This window comes from Camelina sativa, chromosome 15 (assembly GCF_030686135.1).
Source record: "Camelina sativa cultivar CO46 ecotype springtype chromosome 15, ASM3068613v1".
NCBI lineage: Eukaryota > Viridiplantae > Streptophyta > Magnoliopsida > Brassicales > Brassicaceae > Camelina > Camelina sativa.
Window position 1 is genome coordinate 10,524,411 of NC_141894.1, and position 19,066 is coordinate 10,543,476.

The 19,066-nt window shown below is 35.9% G+C and overlaps 3 protein-coding genes across 6 annotated transcripts; all 3 read left to right on the forward strand.

Annotated features, from left to right (window-relative positions):
- Positions 1 to 3,734: 3,734 nt before the first annotated feature.
- On the forward strand, positions 3,735 to 5,768 carry LOC104746402 (uncharacterized). Its single transcript, XM_010467869.3, has 2 exons — positions 3,735 to 4,822; positions 5,225 to 5,768. Exons 1-2 carry the CDS (start codon positions 3,926 to 3,928, stop codon positions 5,591 to 5,593), a joined length of 1,266 nt encoding a protein of 421 aa, XP_010466171.1. The 5' UTR covers positions 3,735 to 3,925; the 3' UTR covers positions 5,594 to 5,768.
- A 2,438-nt stretch (positions 5,769 to 8,206) lies between these two features.
- LOC104746403 (mitochondrial import receptor subunit TOM40-1) lies at positions 8,207 to 11,382 on the forward strand. Its single transcript, XM_010467870.3, has 11 exons — positions 8,207 to 8,453; positions 9,052 to 9,133; positions 9,220 to 9,319; positions 9,397 to 9,492; positions 9,602 to 9,652; positions 9,765 to 9,830; positions 10,162 to 10,263; positions 10,428 to 10,496; positions 10,599 to 10,682; positions 10,781 to 10,876; positions 10,969 to 11,382. The coding sequence occupies exons 1-11, from the start codon at positions 8,327 to 8,329 to the stop codon at positions 11,020 to 11,022; spliced, it is 927 nt and encodes a 308-aa protein (XP_010466172.1). The 5' UTR covers positions 8,207 to 8,326; the 3' UTR covers positions 11,023 to 11,382.
- Positions 11,383 to 11,630: 248 nt separating this feature from the next.
- Positions 11,631 to 18,335, forward strand: LOC104746404 (helicase-like transcription factor CHR27). 4 transcript variants are annotated; one of them, XM_010467872.3, is made up of 12 exons: positions 11,631 to 11,814; positions 11,928 to 12,040; positions 12,277 to 12,413; positions 12,528 to 13,798; positions 14,475 to 14,546; positions 14,621 to 14,698; positions 14,797 to 15,769; positions 16,142 to 16,272; positions 16,518 to 16,742; positions 16,859 to 17,428; positions 17,554 to 17,763; positions 17,947 to 18,335. In XM_010467872.3, exons 3-12 carry the CDS (start codon positions 12,317 to 12,319, stop codon positions 18,049 to 18,051), a joined length of 3,732 nt encoding a protein of 1,243 aa, XP_010466174.2. In that variant the 5' UTR covers positions 11,631 to 11,814; positions 11,928 to 12,040; positions 12,277 to 12,316; the 3' UTR covers positions 18,052 to 18,335. The 4 variants fall into 4 exon arrangements, with proteins under 4 accessions (XP_010466174.2, XP_087343764.1, XP_087343765.1 ...); XM_087487639.1 differs by having other exon boundaries at positions 11,658 to 11,814; positions 11,928 to 12,086; XM_087487640.1 differs by having other exon boundaries at positions 11,658 to 11,814; positions 11,928 to 12,006.
- The last annotated feature ends 731 nt before the right edge of the window (positions 18,336 to 19,066 follow it).

Consider the following 19,066-nt stretch of genomic DNA (forward strand, 5'->3'; position numbering starts at 1 on the left):
TACAATATTTTTACATTATTTCTCATCTAAGAACACCCCCACATGATCCCCAAATAAACATGCCCTAAGTCATGAGCGAAAGTAGATTCCACCATCTTATTTTTTTTTTTTTGTATTTATATTCAAATACTATGTTAACTAATAGATTGTAAGTATTACAAATAGGATAATTAATTAATTACTATGTCATATATTGGTTTGTGTACATTATATGGTCAGTTCAAAAATAACTCTTCGTTGATTTTAGGTATTAAAGAAGATGTGTTGGTTTTTGCACTAAAAAAAAAGAAAAAAAAATGTGTTGGTTTATGATGTGTTAATATAAATCAATATGTGCTGGGCTCTAGCTATTTAGGTTCCCATTGGTGAAGGCTTTTAACTCTTTTAAAACATTTAAAAGTCTTAAAAATATTTTATTAAAATTGTGTGCATATGATATGAAGCAAATTTTGAAAGTTTAACTACTTTTCCCATGAAAATTTGAATCATACCAATGCATTTGTCCTGACCTGTCATGTTAGAATGATGATGATGAAATGTGAATTTAACATTAATAAGTATGAGTATTCAGTAGGATGCCAGGGGGGGGGGGGGGGAATTAGTATTTAAAAAAACTCTTTTTACTTTTCCCATCATAATTAAAAACTCTCTATAAATTTACATATATTTTTGCACAAACTTTTTTTATAGATTAATTATCATCATTTTTTTTATTTGACATCCACTTCTATTCATAAATTTATTATTTTCATCAATTATCACCATTGGAAATTGCTTCTTCATTTCACCAAAGATATTGGATACTGTGCGAGAGAGGGGAGGGAGCTTGTCCACTACTTCGCGGAAAGCAGTTTTATGCACGGCTGACCAAGTGGTTGTGACAGAGCTGTTCTTTTTGGCGCCACCTTTGGAGCAATCTCCTCCATCTTCATCTTCTTCCCCAGATGAAGTATTCTCGTAATTTTTTACAAGATTTTTAAAGGTTTTAAAAGGTTTTTAAAAGATTTTAAAAGGTTTTTAAGAAGTTTTTAAAAAGTTTTTGAAAGGTTTTAAAAAGATTTTTAAAAGATTTATAAAAGTAGAAACCTTAAAAAACCTTATAAAAGCCTTATAATTATCCTTATAAGAACTTTGTAAATGCCTTTAAAAAATCATATAAAAAACATTTTAAAAAGCGTTTAAGAAGTTTTTATAAGGTATAAATTTCAACATCTTTTGTGGGAAAATCCAATTCCGTAATTTTGGCGGGATTTTTTTTTCATTTTTTGGTGGAAAAGTTTTTGATTTTGGCGGAAAAATTATCATTTTTGGCGGATTTTTTTTTTGGATTTTGGTGACTATACATTATTGCTTTCACTCAAAAAAGGTAATTTGGTCATTTTGTACATAACGAGGCGTAGTTTTAAAAATAGTTAACATGGATGAGTATTTTTTAAAAAGGAGTATTTTTGAGAATGCCGGAAGAAATTTCAATTTATATTTGTATTTTTAAATAGTAATTACCCTAAAATAAGTATTTAAAACTCTAAAATTTAATAATTACAATTGATTGACTATATTGTATTACTATATACCTGCAAAACTGAATATTAATAAGTATCTTTTTAAATTGAATATTGTTTTTATGGTAGCTCCTACTATAGTTGAGTCTTTGTTACATGATGATGTTAATGGTACTCGGTGCCATAGACGGATTTACGTGTAACCAGTTTTTTTTTCTTTTCTAGTAAAATTCTAGCGGCCTTTAACCCCTGGGCATTCACCAAAAAAAAGTAGTTTTTTAATTTATTTATTATGAACAAATCTTTTATTGTAGAAGAAAATAAATTATATGTCAAAAAATGTGAGAAAAGTATAAAAGTTAGTTATGCTCTTACCCAAAAATTTTGGACAATAAAATTTTTAAAAGAGACTAATTATGGTACATAAAATTTTTTAATGGTAGAGACGAGATGAAATATGACGGGATATGGCAAGACAGGATGGGACGAGATGTCTTTGCCAAACTAAAATAATTACATGTAATAGTCCAAACTAAAACCAAATTAAAATATGATATTTGAATTTAACACCTTTTAATCATACCGCTATCGCTTAAAAACTGCAAAACGATCATTGTATATATGTTACCGTGCAAAGGATTAATGATATCTAAACAACATATTTATCTAAATATGTTTTAACATTTATCATGTAAGTAAACTAAATATACTACTTAACACTATTTAAAATTTTGTAATTATAAAAAATACATAAACTAAAATATTTTATGCATTCAAAATATACATAAATAAATTACAACATGTGTCATTCTGTGCTGTAAAGCACGGGGTATTAACTAGTTAGTTTTTGTAACCAGTTTCATTGCATTTATTAATTTTTTTAACTAATTTCTTTTAAATTAATTGATTGGACGATAGACGACGCTTATCCGCTTTAGAGGTTGGAATTAAATTAAATCAGGTGCTAGACCGGCTGACGAGCGGTTCTTGATACGGTTAACAACAAACCGGAGAAAACCAGAACTGACTCGCCTCCAAGCTGAAGAAAACCCTTATACTTCGGGAAAAGGGCCATTTCCGACCTGTACAATGTCAAAAGTGTCAATTTATACCTGTACAAACTCTCGGTGCTAATTTATACCTATACTCAAATAAAATTCAAATTTCATACCCAATTATTAAAATAATGCCGATTTCAAAGTCAAAATCAACAAATATTAGTCAACAGGTGACTCAGATGACACGTATTCAGTGAAGTGGCATCGTATATATCAAAACTACGTAGTTTTGATGCTGTAATTTCGTTTTAAAAAAAAGGTAATACCCTAGAATCGAAGCTGGGTCCATCAAAGATTTAATCAACGCTTTAACCATATGATCTAGCAGCCTTATTCGGAATATTGGGAAACTTTAGTGTTTATTACCATCTCCGCCTGCGAGAATCTCCCTCCTCTTCCTTGGCATCATTAATGGCTGCTCCGCCGTGGTTCCTTCTCCATCTAGATCCGCTTCCGTTGGTCCAATCACTAATTGTTTATATTCATCGTGGTTTCCCAAGATTTGATTTTTTAACTTTTTGTTTCTTTTAAAATTTTAAATTTTGGAAATTCGTTGTTCCTCTTTGATCACAATCATCATCACTAGGGTTTCTGTTTTTCAGTAAAAATTAAGGAATGAGGAAGCAAAAATTATCAATGCAATTAACGATGCCAAGGAAGAGAAGAAGAGGAAAAGGAGGGAGATTCTCGTGGGTTGATATGGTTATTAACATTAAAGTTCCTCAATATTCCGAAGAAAGCTACTAGATCATATGGTTAACGTGTTGATTTAAATTTTGATGGACCCGGGTTCGATCCTGTGGTCTTACATTTTTCTTTTAAAACGAAATTACAGCATCGAAACGACGTAGTTTTGATATACGATGCCACTTCATTAAATACGTGTCATCTGAGTCAGCTGTTGATTAATATTTATTGATTTTGACTTTGAAATCGGCACTATTTTAATAATTGGGTATGAAATTTGAATTTTATTTGAGTATAAATATAAATTGGCACCGAGAGTTTGTACAGGTATAAATTGACACTTTTGACATTGTACAGGTCGGAAATGGCCTTTTTCCCCTTATACTTCTCTTACTTCTCTCTTCTTCTTCCTTATTTTTAATCAAGGTTTTGGTGACTTTGGTAATCAATATCTTTTTACTACAAAAAACACTATTGACTGAGAAGTGGGAAAGGTGTTGTTGATGAACAAATCAACGGCTCAGAATCAATGGTATTAGGTAATTGAATAAATCATAAAAATATTAACCTGGTCAATGCTTTAATAATCAGACAAACTTAGAGAGGTGATTTTTTTTTTGACAATGAAGAAGCGATCATCAACAGAAGAGACGAGAGAGTGTGTGAGATAGAGACGAAATGGGTTCATCAACAAACGACGCCGTTCTAGAATCAGCCCGTCCCTTTCTCCGAGGAGAGCTAGAGAAGATCGATCCCAAACTCCCGTCTTTGATCGCCGTCCTCAAAAGCGTCGGAGCCGGCGAGTGTTGGCACAAACACGGAAGCTTCTTAGATCACTTGATCGACATCTACAAGATCCTCAAGCTATGGAAAGCTCCTGAATCCGTCTGCCTCTGCGGTCTATTCCACTCTGCTTACTCCAACTCCTATGTCAATCTAGCCATCTTCGATCCTTCAACTGGCCGTGACGTGGTCCGTGATCACGTCGGCGAAGCTGCCGAGTCCTTGATTCATCTCTTCTGCGTTGTTCCGAGACAGACTCTGATTCACGACGATCTTTTGTTTAATTACTCTGATCGTGAGCTCGTTGAGCATCTTGGTTGTTCAGAGGTTTCGTTGAGGAACGCCAAGGAGAAAGGGGTTTTCGATGGGGATGAAGAGTGGAGGAAGAAGGTGAATGGTTTGGTTCCTGAGAACGGTGTTGCTGTGAAACATATCAAGACAGGTGAAGAAATCGTTGTTTCGAGGAGAGTCGTTGGTGTTTTCTTGTTGATGACTATGGCGGATTTTAGTGATCAGCTTTTTGGGTTTCAAGATGAGCTCTTCTGTAACCGTGATGGGAGGCTTGAGTTTAGAGGGAATAACGTGACTGCGTTATGGCCTGGGAATGGGAAGCCTGGGCTCTGGATGAATTCTAATTCGAGGATGGGAGCGATTTATAGTTTGATTGTGAGAGAAGAGGAGATTTTGATGGAGGAGAGGAGAAGGGTTTCTGGTTCTGGACTTGTTTTGAGAAAGGAGAGAGATGAGGATATTGAGCTTGTGGTGCCTCCAGTTTTCAGCTTTTGTACCAAGGTATGATCCAGATACTAATAGTGGTGTTCTTTATCTACTTTTTCATGTCATGATCATTGTGTCTAGGATTGTATCTTCTTTAATTTAGTAGCTTTCACAATTCATAAAGAGACATAAAAGAAAGATGAAAGCGAACATAGACTGGGAGTGGGAGTTTTAGTTACTATCAGGAATTTAACTGAACCTCGAGGTTATCTAGTTACCTGATTGGTTTCATGTCTACATCATTGTGTTGTCTTGGATTGTCACCTATGTAGTAAAGGTGCTTTGATGATATGAATGTAGAAAAAGTGATTCTTGGTAGGAAACGTCATTACTAAAGAACAATGTCTCAACATGTTCATTTGTTATCAAGGGTATAAGTTAAGCTTGTTGTTGATAGCCACATATGTGATGGACCAGGTATTGGATGCAAAGGAGCAGATAGAAGCGAGGGAGATGTACTGGGAAGTTGTGAGCAGTGACACAAGCAAAGAAGGGTACTTGGAGAGAGCAGAGGAGATATTGTTGGGTTGTATTGAGAAGAACCCATTTGTGGGAGAGCCACATGTGTTGTTGAGTCAAGTGTATTTGGGAAAGAAGAGATTCAAAGAAGCAGAGAGAGAGGCAGAGAAAGGGCTTCTTCTGCTCTTGCAATGGGGAAGTCCTTGGGACAAGAGGATGTCATGGGAAGGTTGGATTGCTTGGGTTAGAGTTCTTCTCATGAAGTCACAGGATCAATCTTGGCCTGATGTTTCTTGGGGTATCTTGAACTTAGGTCTTGTGCGCTAATAAGATTATTGGTTCACAACTTCCACACTCTTTAATAATCAATCACAGAGATAATAATGTTTAATAAGAAATGGGTAATAAAGGAATCGATGTATGTAAATCAAGTCTTCTTGGCTATGTGAAATACTATTAAACATCTCGGTCACGTTTCAAGAGTATTGTTTCATCCACAAAAGTCATCAGTATCCCTTTTCATCTCAGCAATGATAAAATTTCCTTTTGGATCAATCTTGGCCTGATGTTTCTTAGGGTATCTTGAACTTAGGTCTTGTGTGCTAATAAGATTATTGGTTCACAACTTCCACACTCTTTAATAATCAATCACAGAGATAATAATGTTTAATAAGAAATGGGTAATAAAGGAATCGATGTATGTAAATCAAGTCTTCTTGGCTATGTGAAATACTATTAAACATCTCGGTCACGTTTCAAGAGTATTGTTTCATCCACAAAAGTCATCAGTATCCCTTTTCATCTCAGCAATGATAAAATTTCCTTTTGGATCAATCTTGGCCTGATGTTTCTTGGGGTATCTTGAACTTAGGTCTTGTGCGCTAATAAGATTATTGGTTCACAACTTCCACACTCTTTAATAATCAATCACAGAGATAATAATGTTTAATAAGAAATGGGTAATAAAGGAATCGATGTATGTAAATCAAGTCTTCTTGGCTATGTGAAATACTATTAAACATCTCGGTCACGTTTCAAGAGTATTGTTTCATCCACAAAAGTCATCAGTATCCCTTTTCATCTCAGCAATGATAAAATTTCCTTTTGGATCAAGAGACTAGATAATGTGAGAAAAACATTTTGTCAAGGGTCTCCTTGGGTCTAGTCAGTGTCATCTTTCTTTGCAATTATATTGGTCTCTGAGTTCTCCTAATCGTTATTTGCATTAACGCTGCTCTTTTAATCGCAGCCTCTAAAACCAATCTGCACGCAACGATTAATCTGTGGAAGACTCAACTCAAGACTGTCATTATCTTAATTACACATATAATTCACATCATGTTTCCAAGTCTCTTGTTAGAAGAATTTGTTTGCTAATTGAAAAAGTGCCACAAATGAAAAAGTTTATTTTCTCTTTTGTTGTGAGAGAAGATAAGCTTTTGTTGTGAGACAGACACAAAAAGTGCGATAACCGAGAAAAATATCACTTCACTTTGGAAATGAACATAACTACATAAGAGGAAACAAAAATGAAGACTGTTGTTCACTAGAAATGGACATAAGAGGAAACAAAAATGAAGAATTTAATGTTATATCCAGTATAAAACAATTATTATTTTGTCACACATTACATCATCATATTTCGTTATGATGACATGTTGCAGTAGACAAATCAAAATAAATTACATACACGATCGATGACAGACAAGTCAAGATGAATAATTACTATATTTGCAACATACATAACTACGACAAATAATTATACGTATATCACGTTATAATCTCCCATTTCATCCTACTATATTAATTGAGAAGTACAAATATGAAACTAACCATAAAATGTGTAAAAAATTACATTAAATTGCCATTAGAAAAAATTTATTAAGCTTAATTAACTAATTTAAATATATATAATTATTTTAAAAAAACACTCACAAATCAAATATTAAAAAATCTAAAAGTATCTAAAAAAATATTTTCTCTCTCTAATAAATTATGGACAAAATTACTAATTAATTTTTTTAAAAATATATAAAACAATCAGAATTTTAAAAACTAAGATTTATATCCAAGTATACAATACAATTATTTTTAATAATTAAATTCGAAGATTTTGTTAAGATTTCAAATTATGATTCTCTAACATCTTTATTTTATTTTATTTACAAACTGTTTGAAATTTTTATATAATATTTATAATAAATAAACTGCATTTTTTTTTTGCATATGTTGTGGTTTGAATTTTTAAAAACGAAGATATATTACTCAATGTATAAAAATGTGTGTTTTAATTTCTACATTGGCGGGTTGGTAAAACTAAATTTATATAGATGATAAATTAATAATTTTTATTTGCTCACAATTATAATATTAAAATTACTATTTTATATTTCATAAAGTAATGATGCAAATATAACAAATAAACAATATAAAACTGTAATAATACGTCAAAAATAGTATATTATAATATTCTAAAATAATTAGTATTCAAATAGACTAATAGATTTACATAACAATTAAAAATAAATTATCTTAAACAAAATATTAAAAAAAAATAATAGTTTTATTATTATATTATAATTTTTTTAAAAATGTTAACCCGTGCTTTAAGCACGGGATATATCCTAGTTGTATTTTATTTTAGGAAATTGTATTTTTTTCTGTCAAATAAGCATTAGACATTCCATAAACTATATTCTAATAAACCAAGTATTAATATTTGTAACCAGTTTCATTGCATTTATTAATTTTTGTTTAACTAACTTCTTTTAAATTAATTGATTGGACGATAGACGACGCTTATCCGCTTTAGAGGTTGGAAATTAAATTAAATCAGGTGGCGAGACCGGCTAACGAGTGGTTCTCGATACGGTTAACAACAAACCGGAAAAAACCAGAACTGGTATAATTACAAAACCCTTGCCAAGACTCGCCTCCAAACTGAAGAAAACCCTTATACTTCTCTTACTTCTCATTTCGTCTTCTTCCTTTTTTTTTTTCTTCTTCCCATTTTGTTCTACTGTCGCCGTAAAGGATATTTCAAAGGCGGTAGCGGCGGCGATGGCGGATCTTCTACCACCTCTCATGGCGGCACAAGTCGATGCGAAGACTAAAGTCGATGAGAAAGTTGATTACTCCAACCTCCCTTCCCCTGTTCCCTATGAGGAACTTCACCGTGAAGCTTTCAGTTCAGTACATCCTAAATCCCATTTCCGATCTAGATTTTTTTCACTCGTCTTTTTTCTTTGGGTTCCGGTAGAACTTAATTTGCATTTCTCGGATATCTCAATTCGTGGGTTTCTTTGATCTGTGAGATCAAATGAGTTTGGCTTTTGAGTGCATTGTATTCTCCTTTTAGAGATTTAGCTCTCTTCTTGTTTGTATTGAGTAAAGTCGAATACTTTAGGGTATTATCTCGTTTCTAATGAATCGTTTCAAGGTCTTTCGAGATTTTACATACAGTAGAAATGTTATATTATGATTAAGTTTTGCTTAATTGATCTGGATTAGAATCTGTACACTGTATTTTACCTGCTTCGGAGTTGGTCAAAATCCATTTCTCAGATACAACTAGATGACAACGGCTTGTAGCCACATAAACTTGACGAACCCTTATTTAGCTGCTCCTAATCTCTTTCAAACTTTAGTTTTGTGATTGATATTGCTTTCTTTTGATGTTTTAGTCACATGGTGTGTCTCCTAATTGGTTCTTACTGTTTTGATGTTAGGTTTTAGCATTCTGATTTTGCTTTTCTTGGTTTTTCTGGTTTGATTTTGTTTTGCAGTGTCTTTAAAGGCGGACAATTTTGAGGGTTTACGCTTCGACTTTACCAAGGCGTTGAATCAAAAGTTTTCTCTCAGTCACAGGTAATAAGTTTATGTTTATAGCTATTCGTAAGGACATGGTTTCTATTTGTGTTCTTCACTAAGCATGTAAATTGATGTTTAAACAGTGTAATGATGGGGCCAACAGAAGTTCCTTCTCAGTCCGCTGAAACAATCAAAATTCCAACTGCCCATTATGAGTTTGGTGCCAATTATTTTGAGCCAAAGGTAAATTTTTTGGTAATCAGCTGTTTTGATATTCTTATTGTCATGAAAGAGATGAAAATGACAAAGTTACTATGCAGTTGATGCTTATTGGAAGGGTTATGACTGATGGTAGACTAAATGCGAGATTGAAAGCGGATTTAACTGATAAGTTAATTGTGAAGGCGAATGCTCAGGTAAATACCACATCGTTAGACAATGTGTTTATTCTATGGTGTAGCTGGATATTACGTTCATTCTCTCTGTTATATTGTGTTTGTCATCTTTGTTTACTTTCTTTGCCAGATAACAAATGAGCCACATCTGTCACATGCAATGTTCAACTTTGATTACATGGTAAGAAAAATCACAGTACTTAATAATTTCCTATCCATGTGATGCACCTTTGAATTATACAGTATTTGGTTCATCGAGTTTCTCAACCCTTTTTTGTCTCACATTTATGCAGGGCTCAGACTACAGAGCCCAGCTTCAGCTTGGAAACAGTGCTCTAATTGGAGCAACTTATATACAGGTAAGCTGGAATTGTCCCATGCTATAGCTGAAACTTTGTAGCTTTCTCGGTGTGTAGTCAAATAGATAGGTTCTACCCATCTCTGAATGTTTAACCTTGTACTGTTTGCCTTGATTCGTCTAGCTGTGACATAGATGAGAGAAGAACCTCGATTCGTTCCTTGATCATGCTTAGGGCCTGTGGTTATAGTAAAATTTATCTTTTATCCGTGGGCAGTCGTTCGTTTGATCAGTAATAGTAAAGCTTTTTAGTATGGTACATATAAGCATATTTCTTATTGCCTGTGTATTGGTTCTTTCCATTCATTACACTCTTATAATTTTTTGTACAGAGTGTTACAAACCGTCTATCCTTGGGTGGTGAAGTTTTCTGGGCTGGTGTGCCTCGAAAGTCGGGAATAGGCTATGCTGCTCGATACGAGTCAGATAAAATGGTAGTGCTTCCTCTCAGTTGATTTATAATACAGCTCACTGTTTATCCCTTCTCTTTTTATTTCAAGTTATTTATAAATTGAGAGCTTCAAAAACTCAGTTTGTAAAAAGTAGATAAGATTATTCAGTTTATATACCCATCACATTAAGAACTTTTCTTTAACAGGTTGCCACTGCACAAGTTGCTAGCACCGGTGCTGTTGTTATGAACTATGTTCAGAAAATTTCAGAGAAGGTGATGTACCGTTGTCATTTGATTGCATCTTAAAATCTTGTAAAGTAGAGAGATAACTCATGACATATTCATTCTTTTCCGTGAATCATGACACATTATCAGGTTTCACTTGCCACTGATTTCATGTTCAACTACTTTTCAAGAGATGTTACAGCTAGTGTTGGGTATGACTACATTCTTAGACAGGTAAGTAATGTTGCCATATTATTCTGGACTGTTAAGTTTATAAGCAACAAAAGAACATTCAAAATCCGCGTAGTTATAATAATCTGGCTTTGTTTTAGGCCCGTGTGCGGGGAAAAATCGATTCCAACGGAGTTGCATCCGCACTCCTTGAAGAAAGATTGAGTATGGGACTCAATTTTCTTCTGTCTGCAGAGGTACACAATGATCAATATCATCTATTCTTGTATTAACAGTAAGTAAAAGGATTTGCCTTTAAAACTCTGTGGCTTTGTTTTGTTTGATTCAGCTGGATCACAAGAAGAAGGACTATAAGTTTGGTTTCGGATTAACAGTTGGTTAAAAGGACCGGATATAAAAGACCGCAGACAAATAAGCCTGGCGCACAGAGCAGACTGCAGCAGTAGTGGGTTTGAAGCTGCAGGATTTCGGTTAAAATTAAATTCTATTTCATCAGTTTAGGCTTTTTTGGCAAAGTTGAACAAAACCAGAGGGTTTAATGTTGTGTTGTTTATTCCGAGGTTTTAGGATCAATTTCCAAGAAAACATTTTTATAAAAAAAAGTGAAGAGAAGCAGATGAGGTTTTTGTTTTTACTTCCTTTGCTTTAAGATCTCTTTGTGAACTTCCGAGAGAGGTGTATCGTTTTCCTTTTCCTTTTCCATTAAACAAAACATCGAATTCACTTTTTTTTCCTCCTTCAATATCTGAGCTTTTATTGTCTGCGTATTTGCTGCAAGTAACATTGGCGTTACAAGAAGATATCTTGAACTTGAATCTAAGAAGTAGTAGCAACAAAACAAAAGTGTTGTTGCTATTCAAAAGCACTGGTCACTGGGAGTGGACGTGGAAATATCCGATTGGTCGAGAGAGGTTTTAGACATGGAAATAGAATATGGGCCGAGAGACGTCATGGTGGGCCGAGCAAAATGTGAATTTTTTTTTTTTTTTTAACTTGAGAAAATTGAAAGTGTACACTGTACGATAGGGGTTAACTCATCAAGTCGAACCATCAACATCATCTTTCTTGGTCGCAAACCGCAACATTTGTGAAGAAGACAGATTCTGAGAGCAAACAAAAAAAAAAGCCCTAAATGAACAGTGGCGTCTTTCATCTCTAACTCGCTTCTTCCTTGGTACTGTTTCCTTCCCTCCATTTTCCCCGATCTCGAGCTCTGTTTCTTCTTCTTCCTTTACTTTTTGTTTTGGATTTTTTTTTACTTTTCTTACTTTTTACTTCATCGTGTAGGGGTTTTACATATCCAAATCCCGCCATTGATTTTAATATCCCGCCCAGTGCTTGATTCCTTCCATCTATGGCTTTCTGGGTTGCTAAAATAGTTTCCGATTACACTGAATAGGGTTTTTGTTTCATCCGATTGTTTCGTTTCGAGAATAGTGTCGCCAAGTCAGCAACCTTAAATCAAACTTATTTTGTGATGCTTTTTTGTTGATTTTTACTTTTTTTTTGCTTAGGATGATGCTTTGTTTTCGAATGTATATAGCTCCGGAGTAGTCTTATTTGATTTACATTGTGGCTTTGTTTGTAGTGGTTGGTTTCATTTTGGAGAATTAACACCATTTCTTTTGCTTCGCAGGCTGATTCGGTTTCTTAAGAGACCTAGTGCTGATCTTGTGATGGATTCTGCTATTGAAATTAGTTCAGATAGTGATAGTGATGACGAGGTTATTAGGTCACCCCCTCAAACCAGGGCAAATCCCCCATGGCTAGCTGGTACAATTTTTTTCGACATATCCTTTATCAGTTTCTGTCTTTCTTTTTGAGATTGGTTTTGGTAGCTTTATGGAGTATATCGACAAATGATGCTGTGTTTTTTTTTCCTTGTAGGCATGAGAACGTTTCCTCGAATGATTTTTCCTACAGTGGATAGTCATCCTAGGGCTGATATTACAAATCAGGCTCCTCGCAATGGTGCCTCAAGTGATACCTCTCGGCCTCAAGTCTCTAAGCCTTTAACACTAACAGGGAATAGTCATCCTAGGGCTGAAATTACAAATCAGACTCCTCGCAATGGTTCCTCAAGTGATATCTATCGGCCTGAAGTCTCGAAGCCTTTAACACTAACAGGGAATAGTCATGCTATAGCTGAAATTACAAATCAGACTCCTCGCAATGGTGCCTCAACTGATACCTCTCGGCTTGAAGTCTCTAAGCCTTTAACACTAACAGGGAATAGTCATGCTATGGCTAAAATTACAAATCAGGCTCCTCGCAATGGTCCCTCAAGTGATACCTCTCGGCCTGAAGTCTCTAAGCCTATAAGACTAACAGATATTAGTCATGTTATGGCTGAACATACAAATCAGGCTTCTCGCAATGGTGCCTCAACTGATACCTCTCGGTCTGAAGTCTCTAAGCCTTTAACACTTGCAGGGAATAGTCATGTTAAGGCTGAACACACAAATCAGGCTTCTCGCGATGGTGCCTGCTTGAGTGAAACTTCTCAGCCTGGAGTCTCTAAGCCTTTTTCAGGGAATGGGAACACTGTTAACTCGAGAATTTCGAATGCATCTGGTGCTGACTATGAGAGACTGCCGTCTCAGCAAGCTCTTAAAAGAACCCTTCCACCCTCTTTTAATCCTCCTCCCATTCCTTCCAGAAGCGGCCCTAACAATACAAGTAATGCTAGTGGGAGTCGCTTTAGCTCGGATTATAGTCGTCCAGCTGTGTCACCTGTGCGCAACAAGAGCACCTTTGGTGATCATGATAGTGCTGACTATGAGAGACTGCCGTCTCAGCAAGCTCTTAAAAGAACCCTTCCACCCTCTTTTAATCCCCCTCCCATTCCTTCCAGAAGCGGCCCTAACAATACAAGTAATGCCAGTGGGAGTCGCTTTAGCTCGGATAATAGTCGTCCAGCTGTGTCACCTGTACGCAACAAGAGTACCTTTGGTGATCATTATAGTGGAGCCCATGCTGAGATAGGAATCCATCGTGGCATGAATGGGGTTAGGATCCTGCCTCCATCTCTGAATCATGGAACGTCTGCTTCTGTTTCTCATCTTGCTGGTTCAAGTGATCCAGTGCACAGGTTTGGCATTGATGAAGATAGGAATGCTAATAACGATGAGAGGCTGGTCTACCAGGCTGCACTACAGGTATTCATCCTCAAGCCAACCTTTCTTATAATGAACTTCAACATTTAGCTGTTCTTTTGTGCTTGTATGTCTAGTTCGGTTCTTCTTAGTTGGATTGGGCGGGTTCGACTTTATGAATCTTCTTGAATGGGTTATCCGCTTGTTGTTTACTTCCTTGTGAAAAAGCTGGCTGAATATTTCCGGGTAAAAAGACTTTTGGTGTTCTATGATTAACCTCCGAATAATGAGTAGGTTGTTCGTGTTTCCCCGTGTACCAGCTTAAACAATATGCTAGGTCTTTTGAATCTCTTGATATGATTGTAATAGTGAATATGGAGCAATACTGGACTCTAAATCTGGCTCATTTTATTTTGGTTAAATATTTGTCAGAGATTCGTGGTGCATTACTAGTTATATAAGCGTCTGTATGTCTAATTGATGTTTCAGTCATACTACTATGCTGAATCTACTCAATTTTATACTCAGTATCTTTAATGAATAATGAGCTGCATTCTTTTTCTCAGTTTTGAGGAATAATGATAATTTGGATCATTGACTTTTCTATGTAGCATTTATGTTTCGATTTTAAGCTGGTGCATTATAAATGTGTTGAAAGCTCAGTTTTGTTCCATTATCAACCTGATATTAATTTGCGTGTTAATTGCAGTTCTGATAATCAAGTGCTTTAATCATGCAGGGTTTGAATCAACCCATGACCGAAATCGATCTACATCCTGGTACTCTTTCAGTTCCTCTTATGAGGCATCAGGTATTAGCATGTTTAAAATTTCCATTTACTGGCCGTTGGTATTGGTTTATTTACTAATTACTACTGGTCTCCAGAAAATTGCGTTAGCATGGATGTTTCAGAAGGAAACGAGAAGTTTGCATTGTTCAGGAGGGATACTAGCAGATGATCAGGTCACATTTGATTAAATATCTTGACCAGTAAATATTTGTGATACTGTTAGTCTGCTACGTGGATATTTACCTCAAACTATGTAACGTGTATTCTGCAGGGACTTGGTAAGACGGTCTCCACGATTGCTCTTATCCTAAAGCAAAAGCTTGAGTCACAATTGAAGTCCAAAAAGTCAAGCAATCAAGAAATTGAGGCATTGGTCCTGGATGCTGATGATGAGTCAGACAATGCAAAGCCTGAAAGTGGTAGTCATGTAAAACCAGAGTTCAATGTTTCGAACAATTGTGAGATCAAGGTTCTGACTGCTGGTGGTAATGATGAGAATGGCGCTTTAGATATGGAGAAAGTCAAAGATGAAGAAGAGAATTCTTCAACACGGGCATTTAAGTGGAAGAGACCAGCTGCTGGTACATTAATTGTTTGTCCAGCGAGTGTTGTAAGGCAGTGGGCAAGAGAACTTGAGGAGAAGGTTTCTGAAGAATCCAAACTTTCTGTGTTAGTCTACCATGGTGGAAATAGAACCAAAGATCCTAATGAATTAGCAGAATATGATGTGGTTGTGACAACTTACGCTATTGTTACTAATGAAGCTCCCGAAAAACCTTTGGTCGATGAGGATGAGAACGATGAGAAAAATACTGAAAATTATAGTATTTCCCTCTCCAAGTATAAGAAACGGAAAGCCACGGCGAGTGCCAATAAGAAGAGTAAAAAAAGAGGTAGAAAAAACACTGACAGTTCTTCTTCTGAGCCTGATTGCGGAGCTCTAGCAAAAGTTGGGTGGTTCAGAATAGTACTGGATGAAGCTCAGACAATAAAGAATCATAGAACACAAGTGGCAAAAGCCTGTTGCACTCTTCGAGCCAAAATGAGGTGGTGTCTGTCTGGAACACCAATACAAAATACGATTGATGATTTGTTTAGCTATTTCAGGTTTCTTAGATATGATCCATATGCGGCGTACAAGTCATTTTATAATACAATCAAGGTTCCAATTTCCAGAAATTCTCCCCACGGTTACAAGAAGCTTCAAGCTGTTCTAAAGACTATAATGCTGCGCCGCACCAAAGGTACTCTGATCATAACTTTATTTTCTGTGATGGTTGGTTGAGCTGTTTATGATGGCCAGGACTTCACAGTCTGATCACTGTTATTATTATAATTATTCAATGTTATCTCGAGACTTGCTGATTTTATCAGCTCTATAATTTACTCTTTAACGAGAGTACCTGTTAGTTTATTGAAGCTGTCACCTGAGTTAGTCCACTGGTCAAGTGATTAATGAGACACCAATTCGGTCATCTGTGTATTTTTCTTGTTCATGTGAATTATGATATTTTTCTGTTCGATGGTAGATTTTTACTTTGCTCCTTTTATGTTCTCACGTAGTTGTGCTGTAGTTAATGGTTTCTGCTAAATATTTACTGTTCTGCTGTCTATAGGAACATTGCTTGATGGAAAACCAATAATTAATCTACCTCCAAAGAAAGTTAATTTGAGCAAGGTAGAGTTTTCAGTGGAGGAGCGGTCTTTCTACAGAAAGCTTGAAGCGGATTCTCGTTCACAATTCAAGGTTCTCCTTTTCTTCCTCCACAAAGTATCTGCTCATACTTGGTTTACAGTTGATGTGCACTTTTTGGAAAAGAAGATGCATTTGTAGCAACTAAGTGTTTCATAAATCTGACCTTATTATGCAGCAGTTTTATTGAAGTTGATGCACATGTTTCTGAGTTTTTTTTCTTGTCAATTATAGGTTTCTGCAAGAGAGCAGAAACTAGTGGTTGTACCCGATAAGATGATAATTCATTTTCTCTGCAGGCCTATGCTGCTGCGGGAACTTTGAGTCAAAACTATGCAAATATTCTTCTGATGCTTTTGCGACTACGCCAAGCCTGCGACCACCCACAACTTGTTAAAGGATATAACCCGGAACCTGTTGGTAAAGTATCAGAAGAAGCAGCTAGAAGACTCCCTAGGGAGACTCGAATGAGACTGATCAATTGCTTATTAGAGTCATCATCTGCCATCTGCTATGTCTGCGATGTAAGTGCAGAGTAATTGAGATATAACATGTCCCAGGCTCACTATTCTCTAGTTCTTAGGTCTTGCTTGTCCTGACTATCTTGACGTATATTCTTTTGTTTCCTCTTTATTCGCAGGATCCACCAGAAAACCCTGTTGTTACGCTATGTGGCCATGTATTTTGCTATCAATGTGTTTTAGATTATATGAATGGCGATGAGGACATGTGCCCTGTACCGAGATGCAGACAACAGCTTGGGCATGATGTTGTTTTCTCTGAATCTTCTCTTAGAAATTGCAGTACTGAAGATTTAGGCTGTAGTTCTTCACATGATAAAGGTGTCGATAGTTCAGTTTTTCTAAAAAGCGAGTTCAGTTCATCAAAAATCAAAGCTGTCCTCGATATCCTGCAGTCGCTTTCCCAACAAGACAGCCCAAACTCAGCACAGCCTGGTCAAATGCCTTCTTCCTCACAGCTACAGCCATATGATGACGACGATGTTACCATTGTAGAGCCAATGAGTCTTCACTCATCTTTACCTAGCCAGGGGGCTGTAAAGACGATAATATTTTCTCAGTGGACAAGTATGCTTGACTTGGTTGAGGTGTGTTTTCTTGAAAATGGTATAGTATTCAGAAGATTAGATGGCACAATGAGTCTAGCAGCAAGAGACACGGCCGTTAAAGAATTCAGCAAGAATCCAGATGTAAGTGATGTGAATATTTTAGATTATGTTTTTCTCAAACAATTTACTAGTCGTTTCTCTGAAACATGAGATGTTCGTGGAGTATTGATATTGAAGCTCTCTAAAAGCGTGAAGTTTACTAACAGGTAAAGGTGATGCTGATGTCTCTAAAGGCTGGAAACCTTGGGTTGAATATGATAGCTGCATGTCATGTTATTCTCTTGGATCTTTGGTGGAATCCTACAACCGAAGATCAGGCTATTGATCGTGCACATCGTATTGGACAAACTCGGCCAGTTACTGTTACTCGAATTACTGTAAAAGATACCGTTGAGGATAGAATTTTGTCTCTTCAGGTAATTTTCAAACTCTATCAGCTCATTGTGGCTGGGTTTTGGGTTCCCTTAGGTTCCTTTTTAGATTTATCTTTATGGTAGTTTTCAAGCTAAATACTAGATGGAGTTTTTATGGTGGAATATGAAGGCTTATGAATTTTGTCAGAACGAGCATATCATGGTTGTATCTTTTTTTTTTATCAGGAAGAGAAAAGGAAAATGGTTGCATCTGCATTTGGTGAAGATAATGGTGGAAGCTCTGCAACACGTCTAACAGTAGATGATCTCAAATATCTATTTATGGTGTAGACTACTCGTTGTATGCTTCACAAGTAGACTTCTTACCGCCGTTTTAACTAGGTTGCTTAGTACAATATATGGGAGATGAAGGCCAGAATTTTGATCAGGAAGAAACCTCTAGCTGCACTTGTAATTGATTTGGCTCTCCTAGGACTTAGTGTTTTGGTTTTGCGAGGGTTCGAACCCAGTCTAGGCATTTTTGTGTTTCCAAGTGGCATCGATGGGAAACAGGCCATATGTAAATAACTAAATCTTTTCATGGTATATATATCGCGTAGGAGTTTGACCTTAAATCTAGAGGATCTATTGCTGGATAATTTCAACTATTGGTACCCTTTTTGTTTCGTTTAGCATGAGTCTGTTGTGTATTTCGTGGCTCTCATGTACAATCTGGAAACTTTTAGTTTGTGAGGCCAGCCATATACCATGAAACGACTGATTGTATGTAATGGCTTGTTCTTCCATGGTGCATGGTTTAATAAGCCGATGATTGGAGAAATGGACTTAGCCTAGGTACACCTTTACGGTTTAGGAGAGATACACCTAGCTGCTTTAGAGGAAGGTATATAAAATGAGAAATGCAGAAGATACACACTCAAAGAACGGTTATAGAACAAATGAAGGAGAAACTAAAGACGCATTGTAGGTGTTAGATTAGGTTGGAACCAAAGTTGTAAGATGATTGATTAGTGAAAACCAAGGTTATAGGTATATATAGAGAGATACAGTGATACACAAATAAGAGAACATGAGTGGAAACTGCAAAGAAAGGGAAAGTTTGGTTGTGTGTAAGAAACAGAGCCAGCTTTGGGATTCAAGATGATGAATCATTATTAGTGTTAACACAGTGGTTGAACCTTTTTGTTGATTAAATGCCCTGTGAAGGGGACAACATAGATGTCAATGGGACCCCTTTTTTTGTGTATGACTTTCTTCTTCCCTTTCTCTTTTGCCCTTTAGTCATTTCTCTTTTTTTTCCATTTTTCACCAGAGGCTTTATTTTTTATTGTGTTAAAAATTTTCA

Excerpts from the sequence above, each read along its gene's own strand:
- LOC104746402 (XM_010467869.3), top strand. The coding sequence starts at position 3,926 with ATGGGTTCATCAACAAACGACGCCGTTCTAGAATCAGCCCGTCCCTTT. Across the intron at positions 4,823-5,224 it reads TTTTCAGCTTTTGTACCAAG|GTATTGGATGCAAAGGAGCA; the intron begins GTATGATCCAGA and ends GTGATGGACCAG.
- LOC104746403 (XM_010467870.3), top strand. The coding sequence starts at position 8,327 with ATGGCGGATCTTCTACCACCTCTCATGGCGGCACAAGTCGATGCGAAG. Across the intron at positions 9,134-9,219 it reads AAGTTTTCTCTCAGTCACAG|TGTAATGATGGGGCCAACAG; the intron begins GTAATAAGTTTA and ends ATGTTTAAACAG. Across the intron at positions 9,493-9,601 it reads TTGTGAAGGCGAATGCTCAG|ATAACAAATGAGCCACATCT; the intron begins GTAAATACCACA and ends TTTCTTTGCCAG.
- LOC104746404 (XM_010467872.3), top strand. The coding sequence starts at position 12,317 with ATGGATTCTGCTATTGAAATTAGTTCAGATAGTGATAGTGATGACGAG. Across the intron at positions 14,699-14,796 it reads GGATACTAGCAGATGATCAG|GGACTTGGTAAGACGGTCTC; the intron begins GTCACATTTGAT and ends TGTATTCTGCAG. Across the intron at positions 17,764-17,946 it reads ATAGAATTTTGTCTCTTCAG|GAAGAGAAAAGGAAAATGGT; the intron begins GTAATTTTCAAA and ends TTTTTTTATCAG.